The sequence below is a fragment of the Cygnus atratus genome, chromosome 5 (genome assembly GCF_013377495.2).
Source record: "Cygnus atratus isolate AKBS03 ecotype Queensland, Australia chromosome 5, CAtr_DNAZoo_HiC_assembly, whole genome shotgun sequence".
Lineage (NCBI taxonomy): Eukaryota > Metazoa > Chordata > Aves > Anseriformes > Anatidae > Cygnus > Cygnus atratus.
This window is the reverse complement of record NC_066366.1, coordinates 61,617,052-61,635,617: the sequence shown is the minus strand read 5'-3', so window position 1 is coordinate 61,635,617 and position 18,566 is coordinate 61,617,052. Positions and strand designations below refer to the sequence as shown.

The following is an 18,566-nucleotide window of genomic DNA, read 5'->3' as shown; positions in this document are numbered from 1 at the left end:
GAAATACACAGTCTGATTGTGACAAAGAAGCTGATAACGTAGTCAAGACCAGTTTATCACAAGGAAGCGCATGAAGTTTTTCAAGCTTTCTTTCCAGAGGAGCAAAGGGACAGTTATGAAAGCACATGAGAGACATTACAGACAAGTTGAGGTCACGTCCGCACCAAGTCAGAAGTGAACTGGTGACAGCAAAACTAAGCCCGGTAAGACCATGACGCCCTGTCCTGTATTCTGTATTACGCCCTTGCCCATAGTGTGGGTATCTATCGAGGATGGCAGAGAGCCTTTAGCACGGGTTACGCTTAAGTCATCAAATAGCAACCTCTAGTGGCTCACGGAGCTTCCTGACAGATCTGTCCCACCTTTGGTAGAAAACAAGGGGAGGATACAACACAAACACCAGCAGCCCTGTTCTGGAATAAGAACTTGGCTTCTTGGGAATCACAGGAGGTACCGGAACAGTCAAGGGATCATCTTTACACAGTTCCTTGTCACATTACCCACCAGAGCATGACAGCTTCAGCAAAGGAAGCCTTGAATTCTCTTGGAGATGAGAGACAAAAGGAAATTACCAAATGCTTTCATGTAGTGCCATTGCCTGAGCTCAGATTAAATAAACTAGGTAATTAAGCCTTGAACATCCAAGACTTGATGTTTTCTTCAAGTCCATTTTAAAAGTAGTTCCTAATTAACAAGTTGGCTTTTCAGGCCAAGCAAGCCTGAAGAGCATCTGAGAGGATTTCAGTAATGCAATTGGGTACCGCTTTGTTAACCCATGTCAGACAAATTGCAGAATTTGCTTCATTCTCCCCCACCCCAGTTCCCCTTTACGAGTATGTTCCAACACTGTCAGGGTCCTTGAATGTGTTCTCTGAAAAGAGTATCAGCACCATTAAATAAGTTTATCCAACCTGTGGGATTAGAGGGAGTCAGAAGTCCTCTACGTTCACTGTCTTCAAAACATTGGAATCAAGTCATACTGGATTTTGCGAGCTGTGTTGTAGACTAAAATATATTTTGAGTTTGAACATGAAAGTACTTCATTACAGGAGCTAACCTTCAGTACTTAAAGCTGAGAATTTTGATGAAGCTAGTTTGAAGTACATTGTTGATTTATCTGTTTAACAGGGATGAGGCACAAGGCTTCCATTACAAAATATAAGTGCAACCTTGTTATGCTTTCTATTAAAAGTACATTTGTTTGGCAAATTTCTCAGCTTGACAGAAGTTGTCAGAACTCAAGTGGATCACAGACAGCAAATCTACAAGCAAAAAAACTTTTCACGAACTATAGCAAGGCATCAGCATTTATAGCACTCATAATAGTGTCATTTGCTTAATAGTCCACACCTGTACAATTGGGTCCAGGAATACCCTTGGCTTCTATTCCATGCCTTGTATTACAAACCCGCATATTACTGCTAGTTTCTTTATGGGCCATGTTATGACGCTTTCTTGAAACCTTTTAGAATGGGATAGATGTTCTCAAATGCCTCATAGATTTCAGAACGCTCTTTTGCTCCTGTAAAGACATTCAGAAAAATAAAACCAACACATTAACAATTAGAGCATTGAGAATAACTGAACGCACCTCAAATCTAATGATGAGATTAGAAACCATGAAGAAATGCAGGAGTTTAAAAAGCAAATTTAAGAACTTTTGTCAAATATTAGTTTAAGGCAGAATTTCTATCATCTTACTTCTGCCACCTCAGAGAACAATTTATAGCTTGCTTTGCTTTAAGGTTAGTTTTATGTTGTAGCACCAGAACAGCAGTCAGTTCCTCTGACAGGTGCCAAACATTGGCTTTAAATAAAGCCAGTCATAAGAATCAGTTTTATCTGCTTAACAATAACAGCTGTGCCTCTTGAGGAGTGGAAAGATGGAAACAAGAAATGAAGGGCATTTATCCCATTCATTCACAGTTTGACAATTCCTCTCTCCCAGTTCCAAGCAGCTTTAAGGTTTGTTAGGTCACCTGTGATTTCTAAGCCATCCTTATCCACATTACCACAAGCAAATCTTTAATACCAGTGTTGCATGCCAACTGTACTGCAGCAGGAAGGAACAGTCCTTGCCAGTGATACTTGTCTACCACATGAGTGTAATAGGCATTAACTACAAGCAAACTGCATTTAAATGAACTAACAATTGGACTAAGTGGCACTCAGGACAGATGTGTAAACTCTTCCCCTTCCATGAGCACAGGACATGGTTAGACGTGACTAATTCGTCTGAGTTACCACAAGAACCTTTTGGGATTAGGGAAGAAATTCAGCTTAACAGATTCCATTTTGTCATTACAATTGGGCCCAGTGTTCACAGGCAAGGACTAACTTTAGTCCTTCTGGGCATGCTTTGCACTCTAGGGTATTAGTATACTCCCAGACACGTTCTGTTTGGGGGGTAGCCAGTATGTTTTCAGTGGGCCCACAAGGAAGGTGGTGGGGCATTAGAGGGGGAAGCATTTAAACTTCATCCTGACTGCTCTACAGTTCAATTAGCTCATGATCTATGACTGTGAGAAACTGTACGGCTTCTTTTGCTGTTCACATACCTCAAAGCTCTGTCATAAATATACATGTAATGTTAGGTTCCTCTGGGAACCACAAGGACCCATTTACCTTTCTGTACAGCTGTGTAAAGGTATTTTCACAAGCTTTACAACAGAATGTGCTGGAAACATGCACTCACAGTTTAGCTTTTTTTTGCTGTGGGATCCAAGGTACAGATATTTGCTGAGCACACTTACTCATAAGGCTTTTGCTCATGAGTTTGCCAAACTGTCTGGAACAGACTCTTACGTCTCCACCCTTTCCTCTAATAATCCTTAGTACATGTTGTCAGTGAAGTGTTTTAAGAAGTTTGCTTCCTGTCCAATTTTAAATTGCTTATTGTGATATTCATATTTAAGCAACTGTGAGTGGTTACTGGCATGTCAGCCTCCTGTTGGGATTCAGTACTCTGACACAAAGCATTATGCTTTGAATAAAATAAAGATACTCAAGTTTAATGACATGGAAAGCTGAGACACTATATGAAGCAATATAAGGTTCTAGTGCAACAATACCGATATTATTATCCGCAGAAAACACAGATAAGCAGCAGTAGGCATGACAAAGATTGCTAAGTGGCTTACTGCAGCAAGATATCAGTTTAGTAATGCTCAATTTAAACACTTCCTTGGAAGATGTGGTAGCACTTGGTTACAGATAATACAGCAAGAGACCACTTACCAGTCAGTACAACTTTTCCAGACACAAAGATAAGCAACACTATCCTTGGTTTGACCATCCTATAAATAAGGCCAGGAAATAGTTCAGGTTCATAGCTGTTTCAAAACAAGCAGGTAAGATTAGTAAAATGCAAATACTGATTCGGTGTTGTATGCATGAAGTACTCTTTAACCATGCTGACAGCTGAGTAATTCAACCTACAGATTTTAGCTAGCTAGCCAGAGAAAGGCAGGTCAGGGTCTAAATGTCTTGGAGAAAAACCTTGCAAACCCAACTAGAGCTGGTAGGTCTCTGTGCCTACTTTTAAATGCATATGAGCCACTTCTGAATCTGATTTTCCATAGATCCAAGTAGCTTAAGAGCTGCTTCAATGAAATCTGAATTGTTTAATCTTTTTTTTTCCTATTCACAGTCTGCAGTGAAGAAATATACTACCTATGCTTTGACATTGCACTTGGCAATAATAGGAGGCTTGTAGAACTCTGATCGGATTAAACAAAAGTTCCTGGTGTACATTTCTCTGTATGTAGCTGATATGCTGCAACACAAGATTGTCAAACAATATTCATGGACAAAGAAAGCTTTCACAAAATAGATTCTCTTTGTTAACCAAAGCAGCAATTAGCTTCTTGCAATTTGTGAACCCTTCATCTTAACCGGCTCTGGTGTACCTCCCATTTACCCCAAAGTGCTCAAACGCAGGGGGTATGCTCTCTATTACAAGGTTTCCAAAGCTGCTGCTAACAGCATCCCTGCAAGGAGGAAGCAGTGAGCATCACAGGGAGGGAAGTTCTGCAGAACCCATCCCTGTTGCATTGCACCAGTTTCAGGCACTGGAAGCTTTGCTGCCAGCTGCAGTACGTCACCATAGCAATTAAGCAGAGGGTCATTTTGGCCTGTGCCCCACTCAGAACAGGAGTTATTGCAAAAAAAATAAGCCCTACTGTCCGTATTTTAACATAATTACCTACAGCCACTTGTCCACTGAACCAGTTTTGGTGAGCAAAAGATGTGCTTGATATTCAGTACCCAGTTAATTACTGCATTATTTTGCCAGGCTTGTATGACTTCAGAAATTGAGTTTCTTTACAGCTTACAAAGACAATGATCCAAGCTATGTGGTGCCATACCTCTCCCTCCCACGTACCTGCTGAACTGCTGGTGAGTGAGAACCAACCCCTCCAGCCGGATGGGGAACCTCACATCACAGCTCCCAACCATGTTCTGGATCTTGAAGTCCAGGAACTTGGCAGGGAAGCCCAGCTTCTGCACCACGCGCGCGTACTTCCTTGCTGCGAGCCGTGACTGCTCTTCACTGAGGGAAGAGCAGAAGGGGGAAGCAGCTGTGTTGAGTGCTTTCTTCTGCTCTGAAGCTGGAATTCAGGTTAGAGCCACCACCATGTTAATCTGTACTCCAGAAAAAGGTATGCTAATGCTCCAAATAGTAAGATTCTACCCCCAAAACCGCTTCGGTGAGCTAAAAAGAACAACACACTTTGGCGTTCATTTTCCTGTGGTTTAACTGAGCACACTGGAGCATGCTATGTCACCCAGAGGTTTCCCGTCCAAGGATTGCACAGCAGTGTCTCATCCCTCAGACTGAAGCTGATCCAGGAGGGAGACTGCAGATACCAGTGCAGTCATCTAGCTAGGTGGGGGTCAGAGAAGAGGCCTTCTAAGTTAAGACCCTGAACTGTCAATGAGATGATGCATTAAAAATAAATACACGAAGATAGCTGCTGAACTTGAAGACAAAACCTTCAGAGTACAGAAATCTTTGCTTTTCCCCAGCTCCCATTTTCTCTAGAGGCAGATGCGTTGACTAGTGAAGCCAGACACCAAAGAGAGACTTGACAGACACAAGTTATGTCCCAGCTCACTTTAAAGTCAGTGAGAAATGCAAATAAACCCTTAACAACTCCTGGGCATTTTAGCAGCTTTTTTGCTAATGTCTGCTCAGCTCAATCTATATTCAGGGGCAGAAGCATGCGGTTCAGTAATTACTGAACTCCTGTCATGAAGAAAACTAGACATTTTCAAGACTAGTGCTTCATTTTTCTTGTAGTTAATAGCAAGCTTTTTGCTAGATAATTTAAACGAGGCTTTCGGTCAGCTGTATGACCTTAGAGGAGAGAAAAGCAAAAAAAAAAAAAAACCCACCTTTTTGCTCCTGTACAGACCATTTTTCCTGAACTGAAGATAAGGGCTGTTGTTCGTGGTTCCCTGATTCTCATGATCACCGCAGCAAATCTCTACAAATCCAAAGGAAAAGTTCACAGTCAAGCTGAGATATTTAGCTGGTACCACATGTCTATTCGTTCTCTCAAGAATTAACGCTTCCACAAAGCTCAGCACAACATGCCTTTACTTTGCAAAAGTGTTGTTTTATATATATTTCAGGGTGGTAAATACTTCCCTACAACCTGTGGGTTTAAGGCTGCCATCATGGGACCGCTGTTTGTTCCCTTACATTTTGTTGAGCAGTCTGAAGTCACAGAAATTCCCACCTATTCCCAGTGAATTTCTGCAATACAGGTCACTTCCTAGAAATATGCAATACTAGCCCAACTCCAGTGTTGCTCTTTCCTTTAGCCAGGAGTTTTTGGGCAGATCTTTCCTCCCTCAGTCAGGGCTGCTTGAGCCATCTCAGCTGGCTCAAGCTGAAAGGCGAGCTCACCTCCTTTCTTAAACAGTCTGGTAAGATCTTATTGCAAGGGCTTTATTAAAAAAATAAGTCTCCTTGGGGTCCCCTGTATTTCTTTTACTTTAAGAGACCCAAGTTGCAGAATTTGTTATGACTTTCCTGCGTGGGTCAAGGGGAAAAGGTATCAGGTAGAAAAGGTACAGAGCTCAGGGTGAATCCGTATGTTAGAGTCCAGCAGCACTGAGAGCTGGGAGTGGGAATAAAGCTTAGCCCTCAAGATTTACCTTTGGGTTATACTCCGCATTTCTGGCATGCAGAGCTATGTTCTTCAGATCTAGTTTGCAAGCCAAGTTTACAGTCGACACTATATTCCTAAGGAATGAGAAAGGAATTTTCTTATTGCAAAAGCAAGGCATTACAGAGCAAAACCCCAACATTATTAGCTAACGCAAAGTCACAGCCCAATTTATAGTTGCCATCAACTAATTTCCTGCCTTCCTCTTCCCCACTCTAGTACTAAGCTACTTTTGGCAGAATTTAAGTAATTCAATATCAAGATTAGTTTTTCCACAGGAGGAAATATAACAAGGCACAAAATTATTAGTCCCTGAATACTAAGTTTGTGCATCTTCCAATAACTACATCACTGAAGTTTTTTTTTTTTTTTACTGCTTTGTAATACTCCGTAATGGTGCAATTCAAAGTTATTACTGCACTGGTACGGTAGGTAAGGATACGTTAGTCTCTAGAGGTTTAAATTCTCTATATTTGCTCTAGCCCAGACAGGATCAGATCTTTTTAAAGGCAGCCAGGGTCTCTCACTTCTTTTCATGTCCCTTTCCTTTGCTCAGTTCAGACTCTCCTTTCTCTCAGGAGAGCAGACAGATCTTTAAACCCTTCGAGTCTATTGTCATCCTTAGCATTCTCCTTGCTGGAAGGAGACCTTTTCAGGTGTTTTCTGTCTTGTCCTGCAGACTGAAGTAACTAGCAATGTGTACTGTATAGTAAATCATTCTACCAAATGCTTCTCCTATGGAGAGACTTCCTCTCCTGTCTCCCAGGAGAGGGTCTTCCCCTTAAGAAGCCAGAGGCATTTCGGATGCTTACTCAGCCAGCATGTTTATCAAGACCACTCTCCTCTGTTTTGCTAAGCTGTATTGTTCCATGCCATTTCTATTTTGCATTCTTCAGCACAGTATCTAGTTGCCTTCCAAGATTGTCTGTTCATTTGCTCCACCTCTCAAAGAAAAATAAACAGTGCCCACCCTTTTTCCCTTCCCTAGTTTTATGGGTGGGCTTATTTAAAACCAAACCACACTTGCTACATTCCCTATTAAGCAAGAAGTCAGCAATACCTTGCACTTCAAGCAAAACACAGCTAATTTTCAACGAGACTGATCTTCAATGAAGATGGTACTGTTCCTGTAACTTATATATGCTGCTTAAACTTACTGTAACTGAGGAACTATGCCAGAGCTTTCTGAAGCAGGTGTCACTGGGGTCACAGGAGTCATTGGTGTCAGAGGGGGACACACACTGGACTCTTCAGGAGATGGCTGAGTTGCATCTGGGCATGATAAGCTGCTTTCATTCATGAAGATACCACTGTCCTGATTTCTTGATACTGACCCATCAAGCTTCTCTTGCATTTCATGACCATCCTCAGATAGGTTTTGTTCTTTGTTATCCTGAGTAATATCTGGAAGAAAGCTGAGGTCCACAGAGGAGAAGTCTGCAGGAAGCTCCTTGGGCTGATTAAATTGAGAACCAAATGATCCATCTTCAGTTTGGATTGGAAGGTCCACATCATAAGGGCTCATGGGAGTGAACAGCTGAGGACTAGCTGAGAGGCCATCCTTGAATTGAGAAAAAGTGTGTCACTAAGGATCTTATATTAAAACATTTACTTCAGCTGGGAGACTACATTAAGGTACGTTTTCTATTCAATCAAGAAGTTTCAATTATTTTCCCCATAAATATTATAGAAAGAACAGTCTTAAGATTTGAAATGGTATCATTTGCTTGTCTGTCAGCATATAAAAACAGATAACTTTTCCCCCAAGTGATTTTTATAGTGGATATGCACATTTTCCCACCGCATTTCAAAGGCGGTCTAGAATACGTCAGTAATGCCACAAACTGAGAAACCGTGTATATACCTCCGGCAGTAATTGGAGGAACAATGCTGGCGCTTTGCCCTTCACAGCCTTCGTCGTGCCTCAGTTACATACGTAACCAACGATTGTTCGCGAGTTTTTCCAAGGAAGACAGCTGGCATTTTCTGGCCGGCTTTCACTCTCGTTCACTATATCGCTGTTTCCTCTCGCTGCTAGGGGACAGTGTCAGCGTTGTGTTAGATTTGTGCAATAGAGGGCAGCAGTTCACAGACGCACGAGCGAATTAAGCATTCAGCTGCAGGAGGTTACCAGACTAATTCAAGCGAGAAGCAGTCAGCAAAGCCAGAATCCTTCCCAGATCAGGCGATTAAGGCATTCAACATATTTGCAAGCAAGTTCTTGCATACTAATGCCCTCCTTTATCAGCATCACTTAAAAAAGAATTAAAAGTGTTTTAAAGGCATTGTGGTATTGAGAAGGCAAGAGTTTAGGAATTTATTCCCTTATTCACGTGGGCACAAGCCTCTAGTCAGTGGAAAGCTTCCTGCAAGAATGAGATTGCTGCTGCTACCCACAGCAGGTGACAGCTTGGAGTAGATGATCCGTACAAGAGGTTTTATGTGCATTTAAGCAATTTTAGCACTGAGGACTTAAACTGAAGCACAAATCAGAAAAGAACTGCACACAAGACAGAGGCCCTCAAGTTGGCAGCGACTGCCTGAGCTCCGGAGGGAGAAGGGTTTCCAGATCAATGCTTCGCAGCCCTGAGCTAGTGCTGCTCTGCGCTAATCAGCTCAGTTAACAGCACAGCCGCGCGTGCTCTGCACACGAGGAGGTCTCTGCACCTAGTTACTCTGCAGTATGTCTGCCTGGAGAAAGCACTTGCAGCTTGGAAGACTCTTGTGACAAATCTTTGCGGAGAACCCTTAGTGTAAATATGGAGACAAGCAGGTCTAGCTCTGAAGTATGAATACCTGGGGGGTTCAAAACTGTTTGTAAAGCTGGCTTCTAGATGCAGAGCCCCATATGAGATCTGGGGCAGAGCACTACTGAATGAAACCTCAGCCCCTGAGCTCTTCGGAAAACAGGACCCAAGAATTGGCAAGTCCAATCCACATCTTAAGCCACCCAAGTCAGATACAAGTTATTTTAAAACAGTAGATGGTTACTTACAAATAGCAATACATTATGGAATAAGTATTTTAAGTTTTAGCTTTTTTTTTGTTGTTAGGAGAAGGAAAGCAGAGTCTCTTTAAGACCTCCAATAGACCAAGACCTATCTATATAGGACTCAGCTAGGAAAGTTTTCTACCAACCATGATGTGCAGAAGATGGTACAAAAAAAGCCTTGTCACTGCAAGCCTGCAAGACTACTCACACATCAGACATCTTGAGAAATAACAGTCAAAAAACAATTGCAAAGCAGTTTGTGGTATCGCTTAAAGAAAGAAGCTAATAGATGAATGGTACAAGAGACAAGAAGCTTTAGACCATTGAAAAAAATCAAAAAAATAACAGGTAAACTGCTTAAAGTAGATAGAAACAGAAAGCAAATCTTCCTTTCTCAGAACAATTGCATGGAAAGTTGGTGAGAAAAAGCCCTTATAGGGTTAAGCGCTGCGGAAGATTGCCCTCTTGTTAGACAGATGCTCAGGGACTTCCAAAGGGGGGCACAAGACCATGTTTATCTTGGGCTGGCTGCCAAGGGTTATTACTATAGACTCCAGGTTAATTAACTTCACTGAAGGCCCCATCAGCTGCATAGCTCCAGACCCTTCCCAGCAGCTCCAGAAAGGAGATTTTACACGCAGATCCTGCCTGAGATCACCATGTTTGAGGGGAAACAGCCATTTTGGTTCCACTGCAGTAGTCCATGTGACCCAGGTATGCGTAAATCAAATCCAGCTTTTTTAGCAACAGATCTTGCTTTTATTAATGGCACCCCATTCATCTTCTGCTATCAAATACCCCAACTAATCTGAAATAGCAAATTTAGCTGTATTTGTAAAACCCTCGTTATACTTCACCGTGTTACACAGCTGATGGGGCAAGTTCAGAGGGCTTTGCTGACTGCCACCGGTAGGTCTCTGGATTTAAGCAGCCTGGATTATACTTTCTGGGTTGTAAAACACTTTAAGATAGGAGGTAGCAAGTCAGTGAAAAGAAGCACATGCAGCTGAAGAAGTTGTGTCCTTTGGGTGAACACAAGGCTCAGCTGAGGAGCCCAGCCCTCTCCCAGTCTCAGCCTGTTATCTCTCTAACCACCTGCAGCAGTCCCTTCCACTAGGAAGGACGTTTTTAAAAGACGAAAAAGATTTTTGCAACGATTTGCCAGCCAGCACGAAGAGATCGGAGCCTCCTGCCCTCTCAGTGCCTACATCTCCTGGTCCTTGTGAGCAGCGCTCCCTCAGCCTGTCCCCACAACAGAGGGGCTCCAGCCTCTGAGCATCCTCTGGATGTGCTCCAACAGCTCCATGTCCGTATAAATAAATCACTTGGGGGGTTAAAGGCATGAAAACTCCTCAGAGAAAGGAGAAAAGCCACCGTAATACCAGAGGAAAACAGGGGAAGGCCTAAAGTTGACACTGTACTTGGGAGGTGGGCGGGAACAAGCATGTCAGGACCGCGTTGGTGGTATAGTGGTGAGCATAGCTGCCTTCCAAGCAGTTGACCCGGGTTCGATTCCCGGCCAACGCACCTCATTTTTTTTTTTTTTTTAAATTACTTTATTTTTTAACTTCTTTCCCCCCCTCTCCCGGCCCGGTACCTGCCCGGTGCAGTGCTCTAGGTACCTCTCCAGCGGCGAGGCGCCATCCATGGGCACAGACCCCCACCTGTACCTCCCGGCCCCAGCTTTAAGGCAGGGGCCAGCGGCAGGGGCCAGGTGCAGCTCGTTGGAAGCAGGGCCCGGCCCGAAACGTGTGGGTCGTGCTCCCCCCCGAGAGGACACAAGCAGCCTTTTGGGGTGTGCTTCACCCTGGGGAGGTGCTGGAGATATCGGGGCTCTGCTTTGTGCTTGCCATCAGCCTACAAGCAGAGCTGGTGCCTGTGCTCTCTTCCTGTAGGGCTGCAGAAAAAGCAGGGGGCTGATGCTTTAACGGTGGAAAGATAAAGCTTGTCCTGAGCAACAGGCCCTTAATTTCTCCCACCTGCCTCATCAAGTGCAATAAACCACAGCTGGTCCTGTGACAAGAGCTGGATCCCCTCTAACTGTGAGAGCAGCCCCAAATTACAAACTTCAGACTGGAGGCGTTGCAGTGAAGTTGCCCATCCCCAGCTGGGCCGGGGCTGCTAACACTTCCCAAAAACTAAGGAAGGGCCTAGGCGCGATGTGGCTGCCAACACAGCTTCTCCTGGGCGCTTCTCGACGTGATGTTGGCTGCCCGACTTGTTCCTCCTGTCCCGTCCCGTCGCTGCGTGCTGATGGATGGATGGGTTTCCACAGAGGCACAGCAGAGGACATGTCCTTTTCCCTGTCTGGGCTGGTGTATGCAGTGATGGCTGTTATTGATATACCTGCTGCTCTGCTTACAGGTCTGCTCACCGGTGTGAGATTTGCTTGTGAACAGCTGGCTTGGCTGAAGGAACCCTTCAGAAGAAGATGTCAAGGTCTGCATGTGCAGAGGGTCTTCAGGAGGTGCTGTCAGGCTCTTCTCACCGCCCCAGGGGTGTGGAGGATGGGGTTTGGATCCTATATCCATAAGGCAGAGCGTACGTGGCTGACGAGCATCCCTCCCTCATCAGCACAGCCTGCTGGGCTGGTTTCATGGGACTCGCCTTGCCCTGATGCTTTTCAGATGCCAAATCCTCCTGGTCCCAGAACAATTCAGCCTCAGGCAGGTTGCTCTATGTTACTCAGTCCGTCCTGCAGCGGCCAGGAAGCGAAGCAAGGAGAGGACTCTCCAAGAGGCTGCACGGGGAGCTACAGAGGCTGGTGGAGCTGGCTCAGACAAGCTCACGATGGTCAGAACTAAAACGTCCCCTTTGGGGATGACTGGTGGTTGAAGTGGTTGCAGACAGCTCCACAGGACAGTGTTTGGCACCCCCCCAGCGCGTGAACACAATTGCTGTGCTTAAATTAGGAAACTGGAGTACTGTGGTGGCCGTGGTGATCCCTGGTTGCACTGCAGCCATAATACTAATTCTCTAATCAGTCTATTTAGTCCTTTGATGCATGGCCAATATCAGCGTATAAGCAATATCAGGTGTATAATTAACTGCAGAAGCCCCTGGAGATACGTTCATCCTTCACCATTGGGGTCTGACCTGTCTGCATGACGTGAAGTGGAAATGGGGACATCAAACCACGGCATTTAAGTGATGGAGAGAGGCTACGTCAGAGGTGAACACAAAATACAAGTTGCTTAATGTCGCTGTTACTTCTCACCTGGGATAGGGGCATCTGCAGGTGGCAAGGGCACCAGTGGGAAGCGACGCCTGCTGCTGAACCCCTGTGATTTTGGGTAAGTCATGGGGTTTGGTGCCTCCTCTGTTCAGTGGGTCGAGGATCATTTACCCTCTCTGTAGGCAGAGGAGAAGGGAAAAGCCTGCTGTGAGATGGTGCTCTGCCTTCTACAGCGGGAGGCTCTGCCCCTGCCATGACTTGGACGGTGCTGATTTCAGATGTATCACTTGGCACTCGTGAGACTCATCTGCTGGGTTTCTGATCATCCAGGTCAAACAACATCAGAAAGCGCAGCTATTTTTTTCCCGTCTCAACTTAGAAAATATTCTTTCTGTCTCAGGCCTCATTTTTTTTTTTACTTTTTCCCCCCTCTGGGAAGCGGCAGCCACACCGAGACAGAGCCGAGGTGACTCAGGAGCAGCCGCTGCTCATTGCAGGGGCGACGCCGCGCTCCCTCCCCGCGCGCCGGAGGCGACGGCTGCTTGCGGCCCCAAACGGCGCAGCCAGCTTCGGGCTGGGTGAGTCACCTGAAGCGCAGGGTTAGTGTAATGATGAGGCGTCACGAGTTCTCAGTTAGCAAATTGCTTAATTTTCCTGAGAAAGTTGGTGGTTAGAGCAACAATAAGAGCTTTGCGCATCCTTTTGAACAGCGATTCGGTATCGTTCTTCCTCGGATAACCGATCGGAGAAGACTAATCCGCAGAGCTTCTACTAACTTTCCTGTATCAGTCTCTTAGCTGTTTCTGTATCACACATTCCTGCATTATCTGGGTGCTACAATCTGGTTAGCAGACAGTACTAATCACTGGAGACTTCCAAAAGCCTGGAAGGGCCAAGGAACAGATCAGTGAGGAAGCTCTACCTGTTTTATTCATTAATGCTCCCGACAGCCATCTTCTATTCCAGCACCCCGTAAATGCTTTGCTGCTTGCTTTGAAGTTACTTAATCTGGTTGGGCTCTGTCTTATCTTTTTCAGGAGCCACTTTGGGAATTAAAAGCCCGTGGCTGGCAGCATTCTGCTGTTGCTCACCTGAGCTTTATGCTAAACTTTTATAGCTGTAATTGTCCCTGAAGAGCGTGGTGTCTCTTGCATAGCTTGCATCTGCAGGTGCCCTCGCTGCCTACAGAATTAAAGCCATGCCTTTGGAGGAGATAAAAGAGCAGCTGAGAGCGGGATCACCTTCCAAGAAAAGACTTGTTTATTAAGTGCAATTTATCTCTACATGCAGCATCTTCCAATTACCCCATTGCTTTACACTTTCATACCAACGGCAGAATCAGTTCGGTTGCAGAGCGGATTCATTCTGTTTGGTTTTGCTCTGTTTTGGTCCCTGTGCCAGGGATGTAGGTGCAGCGGGGTGCTGCACAGGAGCCCAGAGGGGGTCAGGGACGGTGGCAGGAGAGCTGCAGTGAGGTCCGTGGGCTGTGCAGGAGCTGGCAAGGCTCATCAGAGACAGCTGCAGCCCGAAAAGGAACTCAGAGGGAGCACACCAGTCTCTGACAAGTGTGTCCGTCATGCTCTCACACCTACCTGTCCCATAATACTCCATCCTAGGCCTGGCCAACACCTGCCAGTGACAGTAGATGTTAGACTTATTGCCAGGGAAGGCGAGAAAACACCATGACTGTTCAATGAGTAATAGTGAGCAATGTGACATTTAATTGTGAGTAATTAAGTGTGTCATCATTGGGCTATGCTGGTGTAAATAGGAACAGAATCAGGCGCATTAGATTTGACATCTGGTCCTGGCTTGCCCTGTGTCAATTCGGAGTGACCCTCTTACAGGACTGTGGTCTGGATGATTTGAAATTGGGCCAGAATCCAGTTTAATTTTGCAGATTCACAGGGTGATGAGAAGAAGGGCTGTAACTTCTCCTTTATCACCCCGTGCTATCTGTCCATCCTTGCACCAGACGATGCCGCCCAGGTCACGCAGTGGTAAGGGCACCTTGTCTTTGTCCCAGCCAAACTGGGGCCCTCCTGTTCCCTGCCAGTGACAGCGACGGGGGATTTGGCACTCTTTGCAAACACCAGTTTACTCTCAGCGTTTGTCAGCTAAAGTGAGCATCTCCCATGCTTGCTGGTAGAGACCAACGTGAGGCCAACACTCGGTGTGCATCGACTGCTGGACCAGTGAAGAAAGCCACTTCTGCCAAACAGGAAAGGGGTAAACTGGCTGGAAGAGAGCCTTTTTTTCTGGCTTCTGCAGTTCTGTGGGGCATTATGTGCAATGAAGGCACTGACTGCCCCCACGTCAGGGTTGCTGAGAACCAGACCCAGAAAGGATTGCCAAAACCTCCACTGAATGCCAGAGGAAGCAACATCAGTAAAAGCCATCTGTCTCAGCTGAGGGGCTGAATGGTGACTTTAGAACTGTACAGTTATCTTCACTTCATTTTCCTATTTGCCCAGAGCAACTGAGTGATTAAGCAGAGGCATTCGGTGTGTTGCTTGCATAGAAATCCACTTCTGGCCCAGCCGTGCTCTTAAGGGTTCACGCTTGGTCTGCGGTGTGGGGGAGAGCGCTTTGCTCTGTTCTTATTTTTTTTTTCATTGTGTTGCCTTTAAAATGGCCAGGAAAGGCAGTGGAGAGCTTTAAACATTGGCTGACACCTTAATTGCTACCTAGCAATTAATGGCTACAGGCTTCCTTGGACAGCTCCCCCCCTGAGTGTCACACAGACATATATCTGACAACCGGTTTCAGAAGTGCTTTTGTTAAGTCATCTTTCTAATTTTTGTGCCAAATGGTCTGTCTAGATTGAATTGCATTTAAATGAGGTGAGTGTGCAATGGATCATCTGACTGCTGATGTTTCCCTCCGAGTTTTGTGACAAATTGCTCTAATGCAAACACCATGTCTCATACCCTGAACTTACTGCTCCAATTAAATACTGATCCTTTAAGCCTTATCTGGAGCAACAACACAGTAATGGCACTCAAGTGTGTTTGCACAGAAAAGCAGAGAGGCGTGCATATGGCAGGTGTTAACAGACCTCTATTAATTTAGTTTGCAGGGGTCGCAGCAACGCTGAAGACATGAGCGATGGTGCTAGGGTGCCCTGGGACCTTCAGTCCAAGCTCTCCAGGAATTAGAGCACAGACTGTGATGCCTTCACTGCTGTGTCAGCTGAGATATACCAGCACAAGAGTTTTTACTGGCTTATCATACAGGGGAGGACGGATGAATATTGTGCAAACACCACGAGCCAAGGAAGGGTGCTAGCGGGTCGCTGAAATCCCAGTAAAACTTACTTTTGTCTGACTGCTCAGCACGATGCAATGACTGACACTGGAATGAGTCCTCGGGGTGCGCAGCTCAGTCATTAGTCAGTTCTCATTACCACTTCCTCCGATTAACGGCAAGCAAATCAGCGTGCTTGAGTCAACAAGGACCTCGGGAGAAACTAAACTTCCCCAAAATGCTGCCAGATGTCAGCAGACGCTCCAATCCCCCTGCCTTGACCTTTTCGTGCCTTAACACGTAATTAACTGTTAACACAGTGATGTTGCTGTCTCTCTACCCCTTCTGCTGTAGCCTGCCAATGAACATCATTAGCGGTAACGAAGCAGTACGTGCGTGGCTCGGCAGGCACATGCCGCTGCAGAGCATCGTGTCCCCATGCTCCTTCCACCCAAGCAGGAACCCAGCCTGAAATCACTTTGGGTTCCTCATTTGGGTCCTCCTTGTTCCCACTCGCTGCTTCTGCAGTTTATGTTAGCGAGAGCATGTTTGAATAGGTTGTGGCATTTGCCTACCGACTTCATGCTTTCTGACGCCTTAGCTTCTGTGCTCGATGTATACAAGTGGAATATGAGTTATTTTTTCCCCACACAATCCCATATATTATTATGGAAAGCCTTAATATCTTTACATGTTTTGGTGTCTGCATGCTGTAGAAGCAGCTGACTGCTCACAGTGCCCTGCCTTATGAAGGTGTCATTTTTTTCCTCATTTTCTTTTTCTTCAGCCCGCTTATCTGTGGCTTGTCAGAAATAATTAAATGCTCTGATTGCTTTGGCCTCCCTTCAGCGGGTATTTGCCTAAGTCAATAATACCGGAGCAGCTCTGCTGAGATCTGTTTGCACTCAGAACACTCAGCAGGGCTCAGGTAGAGCTAAGGTATGCTCGGCAGTGCTTTCAGGAAAATTGGGAACCCAGATGGGTTTGTGTTGGGGAGGGTCCAAAGCTGGCTGCTTTCTAAACACAAATCATGTCAGAACCGTTGGGTTTTGTGTATCATCATTAAAAAGTGCTCACATTTATCCCCAGGTGTTTGTACAGCCCCCTTACTCTCAGAGTGGTATGGGCAGTGCTGTGATCCCAAACAAATGGAGTGCACAAAGACAGATGGCTTAAACACATTCCTAACTGCAGCTGGTGTAGACCTCTTACACCTCTCCCAGCTCTCACCCAGTTTGTTAATGGCTGTGTTTTTCCCGGTAGGACAGTAATGCTCTTCTCTGTGATTTTTTTTATAAAGGACCTTCTAGGCCTTCTTTTGCCCCCTTGGATGAAAACTGTTGAATTGGCCTCTTTTCTGGTGCCTTTCTACTTTCCCTCGAGCACCTGAGATACTTCTTAACCCTTCCTTTCCCCCAGGACTTACAAACAGTGTGATATTTGGGTGTCTGAGTCTAGACACAGCATGGGAGGATGGTGAGCTTGCTAGGGAGAAACCTGTCACCATCTAAAAGATCAGCTACAGAGGCAAAGAGAAGAATCCACGTTCATTTTAAGCATGAGGAGCTAAAACAGCATTTCACGGTGGGATATGCAGTGAGCTCTGGCACCGCTAGCAATTGTTGCTTGATCTCGCAGGTCATGGGTGATCCTTCTGCCGTTCACGGGCCGTCTGCTCAGACCCAGGCATTTACAAACACTTCCAGCCTCCAGGCAGCCTTGGGAGGCAGGTGCCTGTTACCACCAGTGGAGGCAATCTGGGGACCAGAGAGCAAAGTCTCCCTGCAGCGTGACACTCGTGGTACCAGGCAGATGACCACATCCCTCGGGTAGCTGCAGACAGGATATTTTAATATTAACAAACCTAAACGTGGGTTTTCTTCTAATTTATTTATTTTTATTTATTTTTTATTGTTGTTGTTTTGATTTTTGTTTTCCAAGAAAAATATCTTTATTCCTTAGGTAATGATGAAGAGTATTAATTTAAAACCTATAGTTCATATATACATATATAGTTCATATATAGCTATAGTTCAATGTGGGATGGTGTAAATAACACCTGGAAACCTGAATTTTGAATGGAAGAAGAGATGTAAACTGTTACTGGGATACAGCACGTGAAATGTTTTACAGCAAGAGAGGTTCTTTCTGTGTCATTTCTTCATTTGCTTTGCTTAATGATGCCCGGCTCTTAAAAAATCCTCTTCTGCTATGATGCTACCAAGAAAGAGGGAGAAAGAAGAGGAATATTTTAAACCTGCTTTGAAACAGAACTCCCAATGTAAATTCAGAGGTTAATCTTGTGTTGCTTGGAAAGCTGCTTTTCTGCCCAGCCTTCCTGTGATCCCTTTAGCTATATCTGATACTGAAGGCTTGAAAACTCCAGATTAGAAATTAAATTCCACCTCTGTGGCCCAGCCCCGATGACCCATGGAGTCACAGAAAATAGGGTTTCCGTTACAGCGAGCTCTTCCAGCAAAAGCTGTTGCTTTTTCTTTTTCTTTTTTCTTTTTGAAAATGAGTGGGGATTATTCAGTGAAGGCTGATTGCGGGCCCTGGTCTTGCAAGGATTTGGGTGCTTGTTTTATTTTGCTCACACGTGTTAGCACAGAGGACAGTCTGACGGGCTCCAGTGTGGCTTAAGGAGGTGGACGAGGCGCGTCGGCTGTGTCAGGCACCAACTGCTGCTGCCTGGCTGGGTGTAGGAGGTGCGCTGCAGGAGCCAACACGCATGCTGGTCAGGTGTCTTCTATGGGAGCAGCAGCCCTGGCAGGGGAGAAAAGGGGCTTCCCAAAGGGATTTCCCATTGGGACTTCCTTTTTTTTTTTTTTTTTAATGAGTTCTGAGGCAGCTTCTAACCATTCACTTTATTAGCTGGCTTTTCTGTCATACAAAAAGTGACCTTGGCCATCTCAGCTTCATTAAAAAAAAAAAAAAATATATATATATATACACACACACTGTGATAACATGTGGA

The 18,566-nt window shown here is 45.3% G+C and overlaps 1 protein-coding gene and 1 non-coding gene across 2 annotated transcripts; one reads left to right on the top strand and one right to left on the bottom strand.

Annotated features, from left to right (window-relative positions):
* Positions 1–1,116: 1,116 nt before the first annotated feature.
* TBPL2 (TATA-box binding protein like 2) lies at positions 1,117–7,743 on the bottom strand (the record flags this gene model as incomplete). Its single annotated transcript, XM_035551373.2, has 6 exons — positions 1,117–1,522; positions 3,238–3,332; positions 4,385–4,552; positions 5,398–5,489; positions 6,166–6,253; positions 7,334–7,743. Coding segments are annotated over 6 exons (933 nt in total), but the record flags the coding sequence as incomplete, so codon positions are not given.
* Positions 7,744–10,623: 2,880 nt separating this feature from the next.
* Positions 10,624–10,695, top strand: TRNAG-UCC (transfer RNA glycine (anticodon UCC)). Its single transcript has one exon. It is a non-coding gene; the product is annotated as a tRNA-Gly (tRNA).
* The last annotated feature ends 7,871 nt before the right edge of the window (positions 10,696–18,566 follow it).